The 22,529-nt window shown below is 44.3% G+C and overlaps 2 protein-coding genes across 3 annotated transcripts in view; one reads left to right on the forward strand and one right to left on the reverse strand.

Annotated features, from left to right (window-relative positions):
* The window catches only part of LOC132835787 (sphingosine 1-phosphate receptor 2-like), a 69,419-nt gene extending 67,346 nt beyond the window's left edge, over positions 1-2,073 (reverse strand). For both annotated transcript variants that reach the window (XM_060854854.1, XM_060854853.1), the window contains exon 1: positions 1,799-2,073. The gene's annotated coding sequence lies outside the window, so the exon portion shown is untranslated. The remainder of the gene's footprint in view (positions 1-1,798) is intronic.
* Positions 2,074-4,131: 2,058 nt separating this feature from the next.
* The window catches only part of LOC132836021 (intercellular adhesion molecule 3-like), a 206,301-nt gene continuing 187,903 nt past the window's right edge, over positions 4,132-22,529 (forward strand). Inside the window, exon 1 of the mRNA XM_060855219.1 lies at positions 4,132-4,185. Coding sequence (XP_060711202.1) covers positions 4,179-4,185 — 7 coding nt within the window. The 5' untranslated portion in view covers positions 4,132-4,178. The remainder of the gene's footprint in view (positions 4,186-22,529) is intronic.

Genomic DNA, 22,529 nt, shown 5'->3' on the forward strand with positions numbered 1-22,529 from the left:
TGGTCACCATGTTTCCTAACTTAGATCAGTTACTGTGATGTCATCTTTTACAGAATTGTTCCCACTCACTAACTGGAATCTAGGAAGCGACACTGGACCTAAAACATTATCTCTGATTTCCCGTCACAGATGATATCAGACCTGCTGAGCTATTCCAGCAAATTCTGTTTTTGAAACTGGACCCTTTAATGCAGACAGGCACAGAAGATGTCAGTTTCAGTCCCACCTCTCAACTATTCCTGTGGTCACAGAGTAGGAAGTTCCCTCTGTTAGTCAATATCCTTCAGCAGTAAGCAACCCCATAGTGACAGTACGCTGCAAATAACAGTACTTGCTATTAAGGTTTGACTTTTATTAAATTAGACTGGTCAGAATCAGGGGGTTGAGTGACACATACCCAGCACCCGGACTGTGGAACTGAACAGCAAAGAGTCTCTGGATTGGATAGATCCTGGATAAAACTAAAAATGGATTAAGGGTCCATTCTTGTCAGAAAGTCGACTCATTTGGAGGATTGGTGCACCTGAGCTATACAAAGCCAGGCCCTCAATAATTTGTCATTCAGACAAACCATCTGGAAGTATGTTTCCAAGTATAAAGAAGAAATCGCCACTTGTAAATCAAATGTGGTCAATGCTCAGTCAACAGTGTGTCTACTTCCACTTTTCCTGAGCAGACTGGAATTGACGTCATATCTGAATACAACTGTGAATAAGTCGGATCATTTGATTGGGTGGGCTGCCAGGGCCTGAAGCAATCAGCGAGCTCCAAGGCTCCCTCCAGGGCACCAGGTTATGGAACAGCAAGCAGTTTCACACTCACCACAAATTCCAGGGTGCAGTTCTCCTTAGGACAGGAGTGAACACAGACCCTACAATGGCCGAGTCTAAAGTCCAAAGGAAGGGGGCGGACATTCAGTAGCTGCATTCCACCTCTCCTGTGACCTATTGGAGCAATAGGTTTGCTTAACCATGGGCAAAGACATTGCTACATGATTGCTTAAAGGGGCAATGTCACTGTATTAAAGTGGTGGAGTCACTATATTACCGGGACAGTGATAGTATATAATGCTCCTGTGTTTCAGTATTCTCAATGATGACTGTAATCCTGTGAGGTTTTCACTCAGCTGAGTAAGTTAATAGCAGACCTACAGAACAAACTGAAAACCCTTTTCAGATTCCTTCACCGCTGATTCCATTTCAAAGTCACTAAAGATTCGCCTAGACTTTAGAATACAACAGACTCTAACTGTATGAAACCTTACCTGAGGTCCTTAACTGTTAAATAAATTGAATTACTGTTAAAGCAGTTGAGGAGCTATATTAACAACTGTGTTCTTTTTATTGTCATCATTAACTTTAGATAACTTGGAATAATCAACAGTTTGCTATGTTGTATTCTAATAGAAGGGATATTATTTAATGGTGATGATTTTGTTTCCTTTTATGAACATGATCTGGACTGACTGACTGATTTGAAGGCTTCACACATACTCACATGGTTGAAGCTATGGCCTCATAGACACCTCCATAAAGAACATAGTGAACATCAACGATTGTTATTCAATTGAAAAGGAGCTGCCAAACAAACAATTGTGAAAATTCAACATGGCTCACAAAATTCTTTGATTCAATTTGAGTGGATTAGACCTTCCCTCAGACAGCTTGATTAAATATTGAAATAATTGTTTCTGTTAAACCTCTGAATTTCTCTGAATGAAATTAATTTTTTTAGTATGTACTGTGATTATAACAAAATAAATAATGATACATTTCAGACAATAAAACTTCACTCTTACCGGTTTTCTCTCAAGGTTTGGCAAGCTCATTTCTCCCATTGAGCCATTTTCTTAAATGAAGTGAAAGAGAACAAGGCTATTTTCAGTCCGGAGCGTGCATCTCTATAACAAGTTTTAGGAAGTTCACAAGGACTGGATTTAAAATATTCCCTGTCTTCTTTTGGCTAAGATCCTGGGTTATACATCTGTCCTGACCCTCCTCTGCCTAACAACAGCCCCCTCATGATTGAAAGTATGAGCGCAGAGCTGTGCACAGTTGTTGCTGCAAGCTTTGCCCAATGCTCATTCTCTGTAATTCTATCTAAGCTGCTGCAGATGTTAGACTTACATAACATTCTTGTTACATAACAGTAGACAGTTAGGATATGTGAAATAGTGAGATCAAAAACCCTCAAAGAGGAACAATTTGTGGGAAATGACACCCTATCTTTATAAAGATCGAGCCGTAAAGAAGAATGTTTATGTTCCAAAGGTGTGTTAATTAGTTAAGGGGTAAACTATAAAGTATGGGATTTGGGGGGGTGGTGAGGATTAGTTAGCGGGAGGAAACAGGCAGTTCGTAATTGGAAGTGGGTTGTGGTGTCCCATAGGATTCAGTTATTGAGATATTTCTGTTTGCTCTACATCTTGTGTATATCTCAAGGCCTAACATGAATATACCAAAAACAGGAAGTAGAACTAGTTATTTTAGAAGACAAAAGAAAGCTGTAAGAAAAGCTTTGGGAAGATGAGGTTGAGGTTAAAAATGAACCATGGAATTCAGTGTCAAGATGTGTGAGGTAATGTGGCTTGGTAATGACAGAAATAAGTGTGACTGGGAATTGACTCTGTGAAAGAGAAGTTATGTTTGAGCATGTGGGTTCCCCAGTCATTAAAGGAAAACCCCGGATGGCAAGGCTATGAAATATAGACTTCCATGTCTGAAATGTAAGGGACGTAGAATGTAAAAGCTATTCCACATGAATGAGACATCGGCTCCAACACTGGAGGATTGGATTTCACAATGGGAAAAAGGGGACAGAGGTTTCACAGAGACGCACTGCGATGCTGCCTGGTATGTTAAATAAACATTTCTGAGGAGCTCAGTGTCAGCACACATTTGAGAAACCTCGGGCAGAATGAGGAGGGAGAAGTGGAATTAACCCTGTGATGGCCAGAACTGCATCTCAGGAACAGTGTGAAACTTATAAAAAAGCAATGTGCAGAATGTGAAATAATTTAACAATTGCTTCTTGCCTCAACCCCCTTTACTATCGTAAATTAAGCCTCAGAAATCTTCCAATCTATCTACATGCTTTCTGGAGGTGGGCAATTAATTTTATAGACAACTACAGCTTTACAACTATTCTTGCTACCTCACCGGGTTGAGGGTGAGGACTGTTCTGTTCACCTCAACCTTGAAACAGGGGCCAACACTTGGGGGCCTCCTTCACTGAGTCATGCAGTCATGGTGGAGTTAGCTGTGTTCCATTTTCATTTACTGACTTCCAACAATGCATTCATCATGAAGCTCCCGAATTAAAGCTTCTTCACAGACTGAACATTTTGTCGGATTGAGCACTGCCCAGGGAACAGCTGTGGTTCCTTGCTTTTACCGATCATTAGAAAATCTATTCACAACTTATTCAATAAAGGAAAAAAAAACAAACCACAAACTCAATTATATGTTAGGTCCTTTAGAAGAACGTTGTTTCATTTACCTTGAGGGTAACTTTTAGCTTTTAAAATTGTAATGTAATTCTCTTCACTCTGAACACTGACATGAACAAATTCCAAATATAGATTTCTATTTTTCATATGTGTCTGTTAGATAATTGTGAAGCAGGTTTCTTTCTCTCAGACTTTGGCTCTACTAACCTGAACTAAGTGGAACTGATTATGGCACACACTCATTCTTCCGCCTTCTTCCCTCTGTGGAGAAGCATCCAAATGTCCATTAATTTCTCCACTTCCTGCTCACACTGAGTGTATCGTGGCAGTGTGAGGCATCTTGGATAGGACTTTACAGGATTTCTCTTCTCACTTAACTACAGCTCCAGAAAGTAATCCTGAACTCCACAGAACCATCTAAAGAGAAACATTCAAAGGATTTTGCACAGACCCTTCAGGTGAATGTATCCAGGACTAGAGTGATCAAGGTGTTATTGGGCGAAATTGAGGACTGCAGATACTGGAGATCAGAGTCGAGAGTGTGGTGCTGGAAAAGCACAGCAGGTCAGGCAGCATCTGAGGAGGAGAACTGATGTTTTGAACATAAGCTCTTCATCAGGAATGAGATGTCATCGGGCTCAGTTTATCAATGTGTTTGTTGAAACATTCCCATCCCTGAATTAACAAGGTCCAAGTTCTGTGATTCTAACCGAATTGTCCAACCCTTGTGATGGAAGGTAGGTGATTGATATATTTAATAACATCCACTTTACAGTTGGGGGTTCAAACTTGCATCATATGGCTGTTGGTTACTTTTGGGAAGGGTTAAAAAACACCAAGGTCAGAGAATCCTTCCTGAACCAATACCTAATCCAGTACGTGTAGGAGAGCAGGTGATGCCTAATCCAGTATGTGTAGGAGAGCAGGTGATGCCTAATCCAGTACGTGTAGGAGAGCAGGTGATACCTAATCCAGTATGTGTAGGAGAGTAAGTGATGCCTAATCCAGTATGTGTAGGAGAGCAGGTGATGCCTAATCCAGTACGTGTAGGAGAGCAGGTGATACCTAATCCAGTACGTGTAGGAGAGCAGGTGATACCTAATCCAGTATGTGTAGGAGAGCAGGTGATACCTAATCCAGTACGTGTAGGAGAGCAGATGATGCCTAATCCAGTACGTGTAGGAGAGCAGGTCATACCTAATCCAGTACGTGTAGGAGAGCAGGTGATACCTAATCCAGTACGTGTAGGAGAGCAGATGATGCCTAATCCAGTACGTGTAGGAGAGCAGATGATGCCTAATCCAGTACGTGTAGGAGAGCAGGTGATACCTAATCCAGTACGTGTAGGAGAGCAGGTGATACCTAATCCAGTACGTGTAGGAGAGCAGGTGATACCTAATCCAGTATGTGTAGGAGAGCAGGTGATACCTAATCCAGTACGTGTAGGAGAGCAGATGATGCCTAATCCAGTACGTGTAGGAGAGCAGGTCATACCTAATCCAGTACGTGTAGGAGAGCAGGTGATACCTAATCCAGTACGTGTAGGAGAGCAGATGATGCCTAATCCAGTACGTGTAGGAGAGCAGATGATGCCTAATCCAGTACGTGTAGGAGAGCAGGTGATGCCTAATCCAGTATGTGTAGGAGAGCAGGTGATACCTAATCCAGTACGTGTAGGAGAGCAGGTGATACCTAATCCAGTACGTGTAGGAGAGCAAGTGATACCTAATCCAGTATGTGTAGGAGAGCAGGTGATACCTAATCCAGTACGTGTAGGAGAGCAGGTGATGCCTAATCCAGTACGTGTAGGAGAGCAGGTGATACCTAATCCAGTATGTGTAGGAGAGCAGGTGATGCCTAATCCAGTATGTGTAGGAGAGCAGATGATGCCTAATCCAGTACGTGTAGGAGAGCAGGTGATACCTAATCCAGTATGTGTAGGAGAGCAGGTGATACCTAATCCAGTACGTGTAGGAGAGCAGGTGATGCCTAATCCAGTACGTGTAGGAGAGCAGGTGATGCCTAATCCAGTACGTGTAGGAGAGCAGGTGATACCTAATCCAGTATGTGTAGGAGAGCAGGTGATACCTAATCCAGTACGTGTAGGAGAGCAGGTCATACCTAATCCAGTACGTGTAGGAGAGCAGGTGATACCTAATCCAGTATGTGTAGGAGAGCAGATGATGCCTAATCCAGTACGTGTAGGAGAGCAGGTGATACCTAATCCAGTACGTGTAGGAGAGCAGGTGATGCCTAATCCAGTACGTGTAGGAGAGCAGATGATGCCTAATCCAGTATGTGTAGGAGAGCAGGTGATGCCTAATCCAGTATGTGTAGGAGAGCAGGTGATGCCTAATCCAGTACGTGTAGGAGAGCAGATGATGCCTAATCCAGTATGTGTAGGAGAGCAGGTGATGCCTAATCCAGTATGTGTAGGAGAGCAGGTGATACCTAATCCAGTACGTGTAGGAGAGCAGGTGATGCCTAATCCAGTACGTGTAGGAGAGCAGATGATGCCTAATCCAGTATGTGTAGGAGAGCAGATGATGCCTAATCCAGTATGTGTAGGAGAGCAGATGATACCTAATCCAGTACGTGTAGGAGAGCAGGTGATGCCTAATCCAGTATGTGTAGGAGAGCAGGTGATACCTAATCCAGTACGTGTAGGAGAGCAGATGATGCCTAATCCAGTATGTGTAGGAGAGCAGGTGATACCTAATCCAGTATGTGTAGGAGAGCAGGTGATACCTAATCCAGTACGTGTAGGAGAGCAGGTGATGCCTAATCCAGTACGTGTAGGAGAGCAGGTCATACCTAATCCAGTATGTGTAGGAGAGCAGGTGATACCTAATCCAGTACGTGTAGGAGAGCAGGTGATGCCTAATCCAGTACGTGTAGGAGAGCAGGTGATGCCTAATCCAGTATGTGTAGGAGAGCAGGTGATACCTAATCCAGTATGTGTAGGAGAGCAGGTGATACCTAATCCAGTACGTGTAGGAGAGCAGGTCATACCTAATCCAGTATGTGTAGGAGAGCAGGTGATACCTAATCCAGTACGTGTAGGAGAGCAGGTGATACCTAATCCAGTATGTGTAGGAGAGCAGGTGATGCCTAATCCAGTATGTGTAGGAGAGCAGGTGATACCTAATCCAGTACGTGTAGGAGAGCAGGTGATACCTAATCCAGTATGTGTAGGAGAGCAGGTGATGCCTAATCCAGTACGTGTAGGAGAGCAGGTCATACCTAATCCAGTATGTGTAGGAGAGCAGGTGATACCTAATCCAGTACGTGTAGGAGAGCAGGTGATGCCTAATCCAGTACGTGTAGGAGAGCAGGTGATGCCTAATCCAGAATGTGTAGGAGAGCAGGTGATACCTAATCCAGTACGTGTAGGAGAGCATCTGATACCTAATCCAGTACGTGTAGGAGAGCAGCTGATACCTAATCCAGTACGTGTAGGAGAGCAGGTGATACCTAATCCAGTACGTGTAGGAGAGCGGGTGATACCTAATCCAGTACGTGTAGGAGAGCAGGTGATGCCTAATCCAGTACGTGTAGGAGAGCAGGTCATACCTAATCCAGTATGTGCAGGAGAGCAGGTGATACCTAATCCAGTACGTGTAGGAGAGCAGGTGATGCCTAATCCAGTACGTGTAGGAGAGCAGGTGATACCTAATCCAGTATGTGTAGGAGAGCAGGTGATACCTAATCCAGTACGTGTAGGAGAGCAGGTGATACCTAATCCAGTACGTGTAGGAGAGCAGGTGATACCTAATCCAGTACGTGTAGGAGAGCAGGTGATGCCTAATCCAGTATGTGTAGGAGAGCAGGTGATGCCTAATCCAGTACGTGTAGGAGAGCAGGTGATACCTAATCCAGTATGTGTAGGAGAGCAGGTGATACCTAATCCAGTATGTGTAGGAGAGCAGGTCATACCTAATCCAGTACGTGTAGGAGAGCAGGTCATACCTAATCCAGTATGTGTAGGAGAGCAGGTGATGCCTAATCCAGTACGTGTAGGAGAGCAGGTGATGCCTAATCCAGTATGTGTAGGAGAGCAGGTGATACCTAATCCAGTACGTGTAGGAGAGCAGGTGATGCCTAATCCAGTACGTGTAGGAGAGCAGGTGATGCCTAATCCAGTATGTGTAGGAGAGCAGGTGATACCTAATCCAGTACGTGTAGGAGAGCAGGTGATGCCTAATCCAGTACGTGTAGGAGAGCAGGTCATACCTAATCCAGTACGTGTAGGAGAGCAGGTGATGCCTAATCCAGTACGTGTAGGAGAGCAGGTGATGCCTAATCCAGTATGTGTAGGAGAGCAGGTGATGCCTAATCCAGTACGTGTAGGAGAGCAGGTGATGCCTAATCCAGTACGTGTAGGAGAGCAGGTGATGCCTAATCCAGTATGTGTAGGAGAGCAGGTGATACCTAATCCAGTACGTGTAGGAGAGCATCTGATACCTAATCCAGTACGTGTAGGAGAGCAGGTGATGCCTAATCCAGTACGTGTAGGAGAGCAGGTGATGCCTAATCCAGTACGTGTAGGAGAGCAGGTGATACCTAATCCAGTACGTGTAGGAGAGCAGGTGATGCCTAATCCAGTATGTGTAGGAGAGCAGGTGATGCCTAATCCAGTACGTGTAGGAGAGCAGGTGATACCTAATCCAGTATGTGTAGGAGAGCAGGTGATGCCTAATCCAGTATGTGTAGGAGAGCAGGTGATACCTAATCCAGTACGTGTAGGAGAGCAGGTGATACCTAATCCAGTATGTGTAGGAGAGCAGGTGATACCTAATCCAGTATGTGTAGGAGAGCAGGTGATGCCTAATCCAGTACGTGTAGGAGAGCAGGTGATACCTAATCCAGTATGTGTAGGAGAGCAGGTGATACCTAATCCAGTATGTGTAGGAGAGCAGGTGATACCTAATCCAGTACGTGTAGGAGAGCAGGTGATGCCTAATCCAGTACGTGTAGGAGAGCAGGTGATACCTAATCCAGTACGTGTAGGAGAGCAGGTGATGCCTAATCCAGTATGTGTAGGAGAGCAGGTGATGCCTAATCCAGTACGTGTAGGAGAGCAGGTGATACCTAATCCAGTACGTGTAGGAGAGCAGGTGATGCCTAATCCAGTACGTGTAGGAGAGCAGGTGATGCCTAATCCAGTATGTGTAGGAGAGCAGGTGATGCCTAATCCAGTACGTGTAGGAGAGCAGGTGATACCTAATCCAGTACGTGTAGGAGAGCAGGTGATGCCTAATCCAGTACGTGTAGGAGAGCAGGTGATACCTAATCCAGTACGTGTAGGAGAGCAGGTGATACCTAATCCAGTACGTGTAGGAGAGCAGGTGATGCCTAATCCAGTATGTGTAGGAGAGCAGGTGATACCTAATCCAGTATGTGTAGGAGAGCAGGTGATACCTAATCCAGTACGTGTAGGAGAGCAGGTGATACCTAATCCAGTACGTGTAGGAGAGCAGCTGATGCCTAATCCAGTACGTGTAGGAGAGCAGGTGATACCTAATCCAGTACATGTAGGAGAGCAGGTGATGCCTAATCCAGTATGTGTAGGAGAGCAGGTGATACCTAATCCAGTATGTGTAGGAGAGCAGGTGATACCTAATCCAGTACGTGTAGGAGAGCAGGTGATACCTAATCCAGTATGTGTAGGAGAGCAGGTGATACCTAATCCAGTATGTGTAGGAGAGCAGGTGATACCTAATCCAGTACGTGTAGGAGAGCAGGTGATACCTAATCCAGTACGTGTAGGAGAGCAGGTGATGCCTAATCCAGTATGTGTAGGAGAGCAGGTGATACCTAATCCAGTATGTGTAGGAGAGCAGGTGATACCTAATCCAGTACGTGTAGGAGAGCAGGTGATACCTAATCCAGTACGTGTAGGAGAGCAGGTGATACCTAATCCAGTACGTGTAGGAGAGCAGGTGATACCTAATCCAGTATGTGTAGGAGAGCAGGTGATACCTAATCCAGTATGTGTAGGAGAGCAGGTGATGCCTAATCCAGTACGTGTAGGAGAGCAGGTGATACCTAATCCAGTACGTGTAGGAGAGCAGGTGATACCTAATCCAGTATGTGTAGGAGAGCAGGTGATGCCTAATCCAGTATGTGTAGGAGAGCAGGTGATACCTAATCCAGTACGTGTAGGAGAGCAGGTGATGCCTAATCCAGTATGTGTAGGAGAGCAGGTGATACCTAATCCAGTACGTGTAGGAGAGCAGGTGATACCTAATCCAGTACGTGTAGGAGAGCAGGTGATGCCTAATCCAGTATGTGTAGGAGAGCAGGTGATGCCTAATCCAGTATGTGTAGGAGAGCAGGTGATACCTAATCCAGTACGTGTAGGAGAGCAGGTGATGCCTAATCCAGTACGTGTAGGAGAGCAGGTGATGCCTAATCCAGTACGTGTAGGAGAGCAGGTGATGCCTAATCCAGTACGTGTAGGAGAGCAGGTGATACCTAATCCAGTATGTGTAGGAGAGCAGGTGATACCTAATCCAGTACGTGTAGGAGAGCAGGTGATACCTAATCCAGTACGTGTAGGAGAGCAGGTGATACCTAATCCAGTACGTGTAGGAGAGCAGGTGATGCCTAATCCAGTATGTGTAGGAGAGCAGGTGATGCCTAATCCAGTACGTGTAGGAGAGCAGGTGATACCTAATCCAGTATGTGTAGGAGAGCAGGTGATACCTAATCCAGTATGTGTAGGAGAGCAGGTCATACCTAATCCAGTACGTGTAGGAGAGCAGGTCATACCTAATCCAGTATGTGTAGGAGAGCAGGTGATGCCTAATCCAGTACGTGTAGGAGAGCAGGTGATGCCTAATCCAGTATGTGTAGGAGAGCAGGTGATACCTAATCCAGTACGTGTAGGAGAGCAGGTGATGCCTAATCCAGTACGTGTAGGAGTGCAGGTGATGCCTAATCCAGTATGTGTAGGAGAGCAGGTGATACCTAATCCAGTACGTGTAGGAGAGCAGGTGATGCCTAATCCAGTACGTGTAGGAGAGCAGGTCATACCTAATCCAGTACGTGTAGGAGAGCAGGTGATGCCTAATCCAGTACGTGTAGGAGAGCAGGTGATGCCTAATCCAGTATGTGTAGGAGAGCAGGTGATACCTAATCCAGTATGTGTAGGAGAGCAGGTGATGCCTAATCCAGTACGTGTAGGAGAGCAGGTGATGCCTAATCCAGTACGTGTAGGAGAGCAGGTGATGCCTAATCCAGTATGTGTAGGAGAGCAGGTGATACCTAATCCAGTACGTGTAGGAGAGCATCTGATACCTAATCCAGTACGTGTAGGAGAGCAGGTGATGCCTAATCCAGTACGTGTAGGAGAGCAGGTGATGCCTAATCCAGTACGTGTAGGAGAGCAGGTGATACCTAATCCAGTACGTGTAGGAGAGCAGGTGATGCCTAATCCAGTATGTGTAGGAGAGCAGGTGATGCCTAATCCAGTACGTGTAGGAGAGCAGGTGATACCTAATCCAGTATGTGTAGGAGAGCAGGTGATGCCTAATCCAGTATGTGTAGGAGAGCAGGTGATACCTAATCCAGTATGTGTAGGAGAGCAGGTGATGCCTAATCCAGTACGTGTAGGAGAGCAGGTGATACCTAATCCAGTATGTGTAGGAGAGCAGGTGATACCTAATCCAGTATGTGTAGGAGAGCAGGTGATACCTAATCCAGTACGTGTAGGAGAGCAGGTGATGCCTAATCCAGTACGTGTAGGAGAGCAGGTGATACCTAATCCAGTACGTGTAGGAGAGCAGGTGATGCCTAATCCAGTATGTGTAGGAGAGCAGGTGATGCCTAATCCAGTACGTGTAGGAGAGCAGGTGATACCTAATCCAGTACGTGTAGGAGAGCAGGTGATGCCTAATCCAGTACGTGTAGGAGAGCAGGTGATGCCTAATCCAGTATGTGTAGGAGAGCAGGTGATGCCTAATCCAGTACGTGTAGGAGAGCAGGTGATACCTAATCCAGTACGTGTAGGAGAGCAGGTGATGCCTAATCCAGTATGTGTAGGAGAGCAGGTGATACCTAATCCAGTACGTGTAGGAGAGCAGGTGATGCCTAATCCAGTATGTGTAGGAGAGCAGGTGATACCTAATCCAGTACGTGTAGGAGAGCAGGTGATGCCTAATCCAGTACGTGTAGGAGAGCAGGTGATACCTAATCCAGTATGTGTAGGAGAGCAGGTGATACCTAATCCAGTACGTGTAGGAGAGCAGGTGATACCTAATCCAGTACGTGTAGGAGAGCAGGTGATGCCTAATCCAGTATGTGTAGGAGAGCAGGTGATACCTAATCCAGTACGTGTAGGAGAGCAGGTGATACCTAATCCAGTACGTGTAGGAGAGCAGGTGATGCCTAATCCAGTACGTGTAGGAGAGCAGGTGATACCTAATCCAGTATGTGTAGGAGAGCAGGTGATACCTAATCCAGTACGTGTAGGAGAGCAGGTGATACCTAATCCAGTACGTGTAGGAGAGCAGGTGATGCCTAATCCAGTACGTGTAGGAGAGCAGGTGATGCCTAATCCAGTATGTGTAGGAGAGCAGGTGATACCTAATCCAGTATGTGTAGGAGAGCAGGTGATACCTAATCCAGTACGTGTAGGAGAGCAGGTGATACCTAATCCAGTACGTGTAGGAGAGCAGCTGATGCCTAATCCAGTATGTGTAGGAGAGCAGGTGATACCTAATCCAGTATGTGTAGGAGAGCAGGTGATACCTAATCCAGTACGTGTAGGAGAGCAGGTGATACCTAATCCAGTACGTGTAGGAGAGCAGCTGATGCCTAATCCAGTATGTGTAGGAGAGCAGGTGATACCTAATCCAGTATGTGTAGGAGAGCAGGTGATACCTAATCCAGTACGTGTAGGAGAGCAGGTGATACCTAATCCAGAATGTGTAGGAGAGCAGGTGATACCTAATCCAGTACGTGTAGGAGAGCAGGTGATACCTAATCCAGTACGTGTAGGAGAGCAGGTGATGCCTAATCCAGTACGTGTAGGAGAGCAGGTGATACCTAATCCAGTACGTGTAGGAGAGCAGGTGATACCTAATCCAGTATGTGTAGGAGAGCAGGTGATGCCTAATCCATTACGTGCAGGAGAGCAGGTGATACCTAATCCATTACGTGTAGGAGAGCAGGTGATACCTAATCCAGTATGTGTAGGAGAGTAAGTGATACCTAATCCAGTATGTGTAGGAGAGCAGGTGATACCTAATCCAGTCTGTGTAGGAGAGCAGGTGATGCCTAATCCAGTACGTGTAGGAGAGTAAGTGATACCTAATCCAGTACGTGTAGGAGAGCAGGTGATGCCTAATCCAGTACGTGTAGGAGAGCAGGTGATACCTAATCCAGTATGTGTAGGAGAGCAGGTGATGCCTAATCCAGTACGTGTAGGAGAGCAGGTGATACCTAATCCAGAATGTGTAGGAGAGCAGGTGATGCCTAATCCAGTATGTGTAGGAGAGCAGGTGATACCTAATCCAGTATGTGTAGGAGAGCAGGTGATGCCTAATCCAGTACGTGTAGGAGAGCAGGTGATACCTAATCCAGTACGTGTAGGAGAGCAGGTGATGCCTAATCCAGTATGTGTAGGAGAGCAGGTGATGCCTAATCCAGTATGTGTAGGAGAGCAGGTGATGCCTAATCCAGTACGTGTAGGAGAGCAGGTGATGCCTAATCCAGTATGTGTAGGAGAGCAGGTGATACCTAATCCAGTATGTGTAGGAGAGCAGGTGATGCCTAATCCAGTACGTGTAGGAGAGCAGGTCATACCTAATCCAGTACGTGTAGGAGAGCAGGTGATGCCTAATCCAGTACGTGTAGGAGAGCAGGTGATGCCTAATCCAGTACGTGTAGGAGAGCAGGTGATGCCTAATCCAGTACATGTAGGAGAGCAGGTGATGCCTAATCCAGTACGTGTAGGAGAGCAGGTGATACCTAATCCAGTATGTGTAGGAGAGCAGGTGATACCTAATCCATTACGTGTAGGAGAGCAGGTGATACCTAATCCAGTACGTGTAGGAGAGCAGGTGATGCCTAATCCAGTACGTGTAGGAGAGCAGGTGATACCTAATCCAGTACGTGTAGGAGAGCAGGTGATACCTAATCCAGTATGTGTAGGAGAGCAGGTGATACCTAATCCAGTACGTGTAGGAGAGCAGGTGATACCTAATCCATTACGTGTAGGAGAGCAGGTGATATCTAATCCAGTACGTGTAGGAGAGCAGGTGATACCTAATCCATTACGTGTAGGAGAGCAGGTGATGCCTAATCCAGTATGTGTAGGAGAGCAGGTGATACCTAATCCATTACGTGTAGGAGAGCAGGTGATGCCTAATCCAGTACGTGTAGGAGAGCAGGTGATACCTAATCCAGTACGTGTAGGAGAGCAGGTGATGCCTAATCCAGTACGTGTAGGAGAGCAGGTGATGCCTAATCCAGTATGTGTAGGAGAGCAGGTGATGCCTAATCCAGTACGTGTAGGAGAGCAGGTGATGCCTAATCCAGTATGTGTAGGAGAGCAGGTGATACCTAATCCAGTACGTGTAGGAGAGCAGGTGACAGTAAACACCCCTGGAGTGTTAATGGAAGATTGTTTATGTCATGGGAATTACAAAAGATGTAAATATTGAAACCATTAGCTTGATTTTTGCTTTTGAATAATTAAGGAGAGGACTGATTTTGGCTTAAAAAATCAAGAAATGAAATGCTTTTAGGACAATTTTTGCAGAGGCCTGACTGGAGTCACAACCAAATATGGGTTCTCTCCCAGAAAGGTGGGTAGAACATTTCAGGGAAAGTGCAGTTAACTTAGCGTAAACGTTCAGCTTATGAAACTCTCGGGTGAAGATTATTTCACTCAAAATCTGAAGATTATTGAAACACTGAGAAAGACTAAACTTGTAGTTTTCTGAGTATTTATGGAAGAAAACTTCAAAGTCCTGAGGCTAGCACTGGAGAACCTTTGATGAAGAAGGATATTCTCTCTGGATTGAAAGCACTGTAAAATAATGATCTTGGGGATTAGATGGACTTAGTTTTGCTATGGGCCTTTGAAACTGTGTTCTGTATTTCAATGGTTTGGTTTGTTTATCTTTTTCACTTTGTGCAATAAACTTCTGTTTTATTGTTAATAGAAAAATCTGCACCTTGCCTCCCTATGTTTCACTGAATGACCACCATGTTCATTAAACAATATACTGTCAAACCCAATCTCATTTTGGGATCTGATTTCTCCAGATAGTAAAATCAGCTGGGCCTACAACAGCCTGCACCCTCATCAGAATCTAATATTTCAACCCAACATCAGGGAAAGAATGAAGGTACATTTCCAAATCATAATAGTGTATTGTTTGGAGGGGAACATGCAGATCGTGGTGTTTCTATTGATCTGTTGCTCTAGTCCTTCTAGACTGTGACACCATAATCTTTCCCCACTACAACATTACCCATCTTCCAACAACTCTGTCTCTGAAACTCTCAACCTCCTCATACCATCATCACATCCAGATTTGGTCCAGTGTTTTTTTGTGAAGTCTCCTATATCCCACGAAGTGTAATTTTGAGCCCAACTAAAGCTGTATTGCCTATCCACAGCTAGTTCTAGTCACTTATTACAGTATAAAAGTAAGGAAGTCTTGCTACAACTGTGCAGGGCATTGTTGAGACTCACCTAGAGTACTGGGTATAGATTTAGCTCTTTACTTAATGAGGGATATCTTTATGTTGCAAATAGCAAGGCATATTCTGGAATTTCACCTCGAACACAACGTCTTAAGATTAGATTCTTCTACAGTGTGGAAACAGGCCCTTTGGCTCAACAAGTCCACGCCAATCCTCCAAAGAGTATCCCACCCAGACCTATGTTATGGGCAATTTAGCATAGCCAATTCACATGACCTACACATTTTTGGAGCACCCGGAGAAAACCCACACAGACACGGGGAGAATGTGCAAACTCCACACAGACAGTCACCTGAGGCTGGAATCGAACCTGGATCCCTGGCGCAGTAAGGCAGCACTGCTAACCACTGAGCCACCGTACCGCCCTGTGACCAAGTTTTCTGCTCTCTGGTCCTTACATCTCCTTCTTTGGCTTTGTGTCTAAATTTCTGTGGAGCTCCTTGCAATATAGAAACATAACATAGAAGCAGAGAGAATAGGAGCAGGAGTAGGCCATTCGGCCCCTCAAGCCTACTCCTCTATTCAATACGATCCCACTTTCTCCTCATACTCTTTGATCCCTTTAGTCCTAAGAAATTTATCGACATCTTTCTTGAAAGTCTTCAATGTTTTGGCCTCAACAGTTTCTTGTGGTAGAGAATTCCACAGGCTCACCACTGTCTGGGTAAAGAAATTTCACCTCATCTCAGTCCTAAATGCCCCCCCCCCCCCCCACACCCATAGCCCGTGACTCTGGTTTTGATTCCCTGATTATCAACAGCCAGAAGATCCTTCTTCATATAAAGAGACCAAAACTGCCGCAATATTTTAAGTGTGATCTTACCAATGCCCTGTACAGTTGCAGCAAAACACTCTTGCTCCTGTACTTGAGTCCTCTCACTATGAAGGCCAATGGGCCATTTGCCTTCTTCACCACCTGCTGTAACCTCATGTTTATCTTCAGCGTCGTCTCGCTGCTCCTCTCCATTTCCTGATCTATCACTTTTGAGATAATTGCCTTTATGTTATTGCTACCAAAGTGGATAACCTCATATTTATCCAAATTATACTGCATTCCCCTGCTATATATTTGTCCATTTCCTTAACTTTTCAAATCACACTGAAGCACTTCCCCATCCTCCTTACAGTTCACCCTCCCAATCAACTTTGTATCATCTGCAAACTTGGAGATATGATGCATGATTTCCTTATCTAAATCATTAATATTTATTTCTGAGATGCGGAAAGTGTGATATAAAAACTTATTGGTATTTTGATTTGCTAACGTAATCACTGGTTTCATTAACTAACTGCATATCTGAGATAAACCGCGGGAACACTTAGCGACACAAACTCTGAGTTCACCATGCTAGCTTTATGTCATTGTTGAGGCTATGTGCAATCACCAGTCTGTGTGCATTACTAGGATTAGTATCCCGTGCATGCTGCTTACATTACTGAAGTTTTCCAACTTCACCAATTGCCACAAGTATGTATGTGATTCCTTTCCTTGTGTAGCTTTCTCAGTGTACGTCTTTGCACCATATGTATTTTTGATACAGTCCATCTTAGATTCTCTCCATGCTATGTCTGCATGTAAACACAATCTGTGTGTGTGTGTCTGTATGTGTATATGTGTGTGTGTGTATCTGTATCCGTGTGTGTATGTGTGTATCTGTATGTGTATGTGTATCTGTATGTGTGTGTGTCTGTACATGTGTGTTTCTGTATGTGTGTGAGTGAGAGAGACAGAGAGAGAGAGAAAGAGGAAACATTCTTTAATGTGGCAGCATTGATGATCATGTGAGATTTATCCACTGTTTGTAGACAGTACTGTATTTACTTCGGTTTGTTGTCTCAACCTCTCATTCCCATGATAATTGTCCCACAAAAATACATGGATTATTTTAAACCAAGTGAAGAATAGAAGCAGCAATATTTTGGGAATAGGTGTTACCTAGACATATGCTCTGTGTCAGGAGCAACTGAGGACAAAAGACTACAGTAAAATGTTGAGATTGAACCTGAACTGCCCTTTCAGAAAGCTGAAAACCTTCTTGAACTGCAGGAATGTTTTGTGTGTAGGGTCATCCACAATGGTGTTAGGGAGGGAGTTTCAGAATTTTCACCCAACAACAGGGAAAGAACAGCAATGGATTTCCAAGTCATAATGTGGCCTGGTGGGTAATTTTTAGGTGGTGATGTTCCTATGTCTCTGCTGCCCTTAACCTGCTAGGCGGCAGTGGTCATGAGTTTGAAAGGTGCTGTCAAAAGAGCTTTGGTGGATTATCGCAGTACATTTTACAGATGGTGCAAACTGCTCCTACTGTGCATTGTGGTGAAGGATATTTAAATGTCTGTATATGCAGCAAATTGAACTGTGTGTACATAAAAGAACTGAATGTCCCAGCAATGACTGTGTGAGTGTGTAACAGGACTAATGTATCGAGTTTTGGCATCATGGTAGCCCACAATCCCACCAGCACACCAAAACAGCAACTAATGAACTTGAAAGACCCCATACAGGCCATGTCCTTGTTTTTACATAGTAATTTATGAAACACCATGCAAGGATGTAACAAAGACTACATTGGACAAACAGACAAAGAACTAACCACCAGGATACATGAACGTCAACTAGCCACAAAAAGACATGACGCTCTCTCACTAGTATCCTTACATACAGATAAGGAAGGACACCACTTTGACTGGGACACCACATCCATCCTAGGACAAGCCAAATAGAGACATGCACGAGAATTCCTAGATGCATGGCATTCCAATGGGAATTCCATCAACAAACACATTGACTTGGGCCCCATCTACCAGCCCCTGAGAAAAAGAACAGGAAATGACACCACCATAGGAAATGACATCATCAGTCCGAGGAAACCTAAACACATCAATAGAAAGCGGGTCAAATCACCAGCGCTTCACTGGAGGCTCACTGATGATGTTACCTAACATGGTGATGAAATGTTTGAAAACAAACCTTCCAGCTCAGCGAGCAAACTTACATCCAGGACTATTTTATTTTGAAGTTTTTTAAAGAGGTGACAAAGAAAATTGATGAAGGTGGAGCTGTAGACGTTGTCTATATGGTCTTCAGCAAAGCATTTGAAATGATTCCATGATAGGCTGGCTAGTAAGGTTAGATCATATGGGTTGGGGGAAGCTAGTCAATTGGATATAAAATTAGAGGGTAGTGGCGATGGTTGTTGTTCAGACTGGAGGCCTGTGACCAGCAGTGTGCCGCAAGGATCAGTGCTGGGTCCACTGCTTTTCGTCATTTATATAGATGATTTGGATGTGAATATAGGAGGTATGATGAGTATGTTTGCAGATGACACCAACATGGGTGGTGGAATGGACAAGTGAAGAAAATGATCTCAGAGTAGAATGGGACTTTGATCAGGTGGGCCAGGGGGCTGACAAGTGGCAGATGGATTTTAATTTAGATAAATATGAGGTGTTGCATTTTGGTAAGGCAAGCCAGGGCAAGATTGATAAAGTAAATGACAGGGACCTGGGGAGTGTTGCTGAACAAAGAAATCTAGAGGCGCAGGTCTATAGTTCTTTGCCAGTAGAGTCGCAGATAGAGAGCGTGCCTTCATCGGTCAGAACATTAGTATAGGAGTTGAAATGTCAAGTTGTGACTGTACAGTACATTGGTGAGGCCACTTTTTGGAATACTGCATATAATTCTGGTCACCCTTCTGTAGGAAGGATGTTATTAAACTTGAGAGGGTGCAGAAAAATTTACAAGAAATTAACAGGGTTGGAGAGTTTGAGTTATAAGAAGAGGCTGAATAGACTGGAGCTATTTTCCCTGAGCATTGAAGGCGCTGGGTAACTTTAGAAAGGTTTATAAAATCATGAGGGGCATTGATAGGTAAATAGACAAGGTCTTGTTCCAAAGGTGGGGAAGTCCAAAATTTGGGGGCATAGGTTTAGCGTGAGAGGATGGTACATGTATGGAATGGGTTCCAGAAGTGGTGGAAGCTGGTATAATTACTGTATTTAAAAGGCATCTGGATGGGTCCATGAATAGGAGGGGTTAGAGGGATACGGGCCAAATGTGGGCAAATGGGATTAGGTCAGATTAGGATGTCTGGTCAGTGCGGATGAGTTTCAGTAGAGTCATGGAGATGTACAGCATGGAAACAGACCACTAGGTCCAATTCGTCCATGCTGACCAGATATCCTAACCTAATCTAGTTCCATTTGTCAGCACTTGGCCCATATCCCTCTAAACCCTTCCTATTTACGTACCCATCCAGATGTTTTTTAAATGTTGTAATTGTACCAGCCTTCACCACTTCCTCTGGCAGCTCATTCCATACACGCACCATCCTCTGCATGAAGAAGTTGCCCCTTAAGCCCTTTTAAACCTTACCCCCCTCACTCTAAACCTACACCCTCTAATTCTGGATTCCACCACCCCAGGGAAAGGACCTTGTCTATTTACCCTATCCATGCCCCTCATGATTTTATAAACCTCTTTAAGGTCACCCCTCAGCCTCCAACACTCCAGAGAAACAGCCCCAGCCTGTTCAGCCTCTCCCTATAGCTCAAACTCTCCAACCCTGACAACATCCTTGTAAATCTTTTCTGAACTCTTTCAAGTTTCACAATATCCTTCCTATTTGGATCAAAGGGTCTGTTTCCTTGCTGTATGATGCTATGATTGAAGTGTGAGTGTATAACAGGACTGAGTGTGCCAGCACTGATTGTTGTGTATCTAGTTACCATGGTCAGTCTGTGTGTTACATGGCGTGTCCAGTGGTGTGGATTTACAAACCACAAAGGAACAAGCTCTGAGAAGGAGTTTTACAGGAGCTGATGTAATAGTGTGGATGTGGTGATAATCCATGAACCACAATCCCCACTTTCCCTTCTGTGAATCAATTTTAGAAGAAGTTTATTCATGTCAGAACCAGTCAGGGTTCCATAAGTATTAGCTTCAATTCCATAGACTCTGGGATCACTCCAGAAACTCTCTCATAGTAACCTCATCACTTCATTATATTATGTCTGTGATTTCCCACAAACCCCTCTGTAACATCTTGCCTTGAGCTGGAGACTTTAACAAACACCCAGAGGCCCTTTAACATCTGCTTTGTACATGTGTTTGTGAGCACCATGTGTACACATTGTCTTTTTCCATATCCAGCTGTTTGCTGGAGAATGCCTATGGACAAGAATCCCGGCACCTCTCACGCACTGGCCTACTCAGAAAGGCAACAATTGGCTGAGACAGGCACGTCACAAGAATGTACTGGTTTATCCATATTCTGATTGGATCTGATGCCTTTTCAGTGGGTGAGCAAGAGCCCAGTTGTGTGAACAAGACTCTGCATCTTGTTGGACTGTCCAGACATGAGTTTCAGGTGAGAATAAGTTAAGCTGAGCTCCACTAGTATCTACAGCCAAGGAAGGAGCAGTCCGATAACCTTGTGCTGCCAAATAAACTTTCCATGTTAGAGAAAGCAGCAAAACTGTGAGACAGGAGGGGGAAACGATGCTGGTATATTTGCTTGAGCTGTTATACAATGATATATTGCACAGTCAGTTTCCTTTATACCCCGATGGGTATAACAACAAAGTGCCGTGGTGTTACTAAGAAGCCAGGTCAGATGAGGTTCTCCAGGAAGCCAGGCAATAAACCATTCAGCAACTTTCCCTCATTGTGCCCTGTGTCCAGTTCCAGAGGTGGAAGGGCACTGCTTAAAGCCCTCCTTTTCGATAACTTCAAATCTTTTAAATACTAAGGAGTTTGATTTGAACAACAATAACATAGGTTTCTGTAGACATCCAAAGACAGTTGCATCTGCTGACACTGGAGCTACTTAAAGAGATGTGAAGACAGTTGATCAATATGTTACTGAGTGAGGTTGTTATTAATGAGAGAGGTAGAGCAGGGAAGAGCTCTATGAATGGAATATTACAACCTCGGCAACTGCCAATGCAGTTTTAAATTAGGAAGGAAAATAGGTTGGAATTAGTGGAGTGTCGAGATCTCGGAGATCTGTGGAGCTAGAGAAGGCTACACAGAGAGTGAGGGACAAAACCATAAGTGGTTTCAAGGGAAGGATGAGAATTTTAAAATTAAAGCACTGTTGGACCAGGAGCCAATATAGACATTCACATTTCAGATGTACTCAAGTTTAAGAAAGATCTAAAATGAGAATTTGAATGTTTGAGGCTGGTACTATTGAAATATGAGACTAGGCCCAAATAAGGAAAACAGAGCATGTCTGCACAAATATAGTGGCAAGGACAGAGATGAAAGTGAAAGCATTCTCAATCTTACAGGACTTATTTTATCTTTATCTTTCAATTTGTACACCTTTCCTGAGCACTGACTACAAGAATGTGTCAGCTACTGCTGTCTCCAATGATGTACTTGAAGGTACTATTGCTGTCAGGGTGATTCCTTTCCTTCCCATACTGAAGCATCTGGAGTTTGCTCAGTGCCTCCTCAGAGGGACAAGGGAATTGTCAGGAAATTAAAGCTGTAGGCATAGATTCTAGCCATCTGGGATACAAAGTTTCTTGACAGGACCTTCTGATATTCTGCTACGTTGCATCACTCACAGACAATGTCTTGGCACAGTTCTCCTATCATACACATCTAACAACTTTTACTATTGACATTCACAACTGTTGCAGCTGATAATTTGACTCATTCATTAGGGACAAATCAAAAATGTTGCAATGCTTCAAACATGCAACACATCTTCTAGGGTCCCACTGGACTGAAAAGATCAAGGAAGTGATGAGTGATGAGTTTATTTTAACTCCCACATTGGTCAAAATTGACCGATGCAATCAGTTTAGTAAAGTCTATTACAGAATAGAGTGTAGATGTCTGTGTAAAATGGTAAGTTCCTGATAAGGATAGAGATACAGAAAAACATAAGAAAATAGAAGCAGGAAACAGGCTGTTGGGCCTGTTCCATATGATTATGATTTTGTCTCAATTTCTACTCACCTATTATCTCCCCATATTCCTCAATTTCCCAAGAAATGGTATATCCATGCATCTCCAAACATATTAAATGATAGAACACCCACAATCCTTTGGGGTTTAAAGATTCAAATATCTCACACCAGCTTTGCATGAGGTAATTTCTCTTCACCTCTATCTTAAATGATTGGTGCGTTATCCTGGGACTATGGCTCCATTTCCAGATTCCTGATCGGGGAAAACAATATCTTAGGATTGAATCTTACTTGTTTCAATTTGATATCCTCACATTCTCCTAAATGCCAGAGACTGTAGGCCTAATTGACTCAGCCTCTCATGTTAAGAGAGCATGTGCATCCCATGAGACAATCTACAGAATCTTTGCTGTCCACCTCCATTAAAAGCACAGTG

This window comes from Hemiscyllium ocellatum, chromosome 45 (assembly GCF_020745735.1).
Source record: "Hemiscyllium ocellatum isolate sHemOce1 chromosome 45, sHemOce1.pat.X.cur, whole genome shotgun sequence".
NCBI lineage: Eukaryota > Metazoa > Chordata > Chondrichthyes > Orectolobiformes > Hemiscylliidae > Hemiscyllium > Hemiscyllium ocellatum.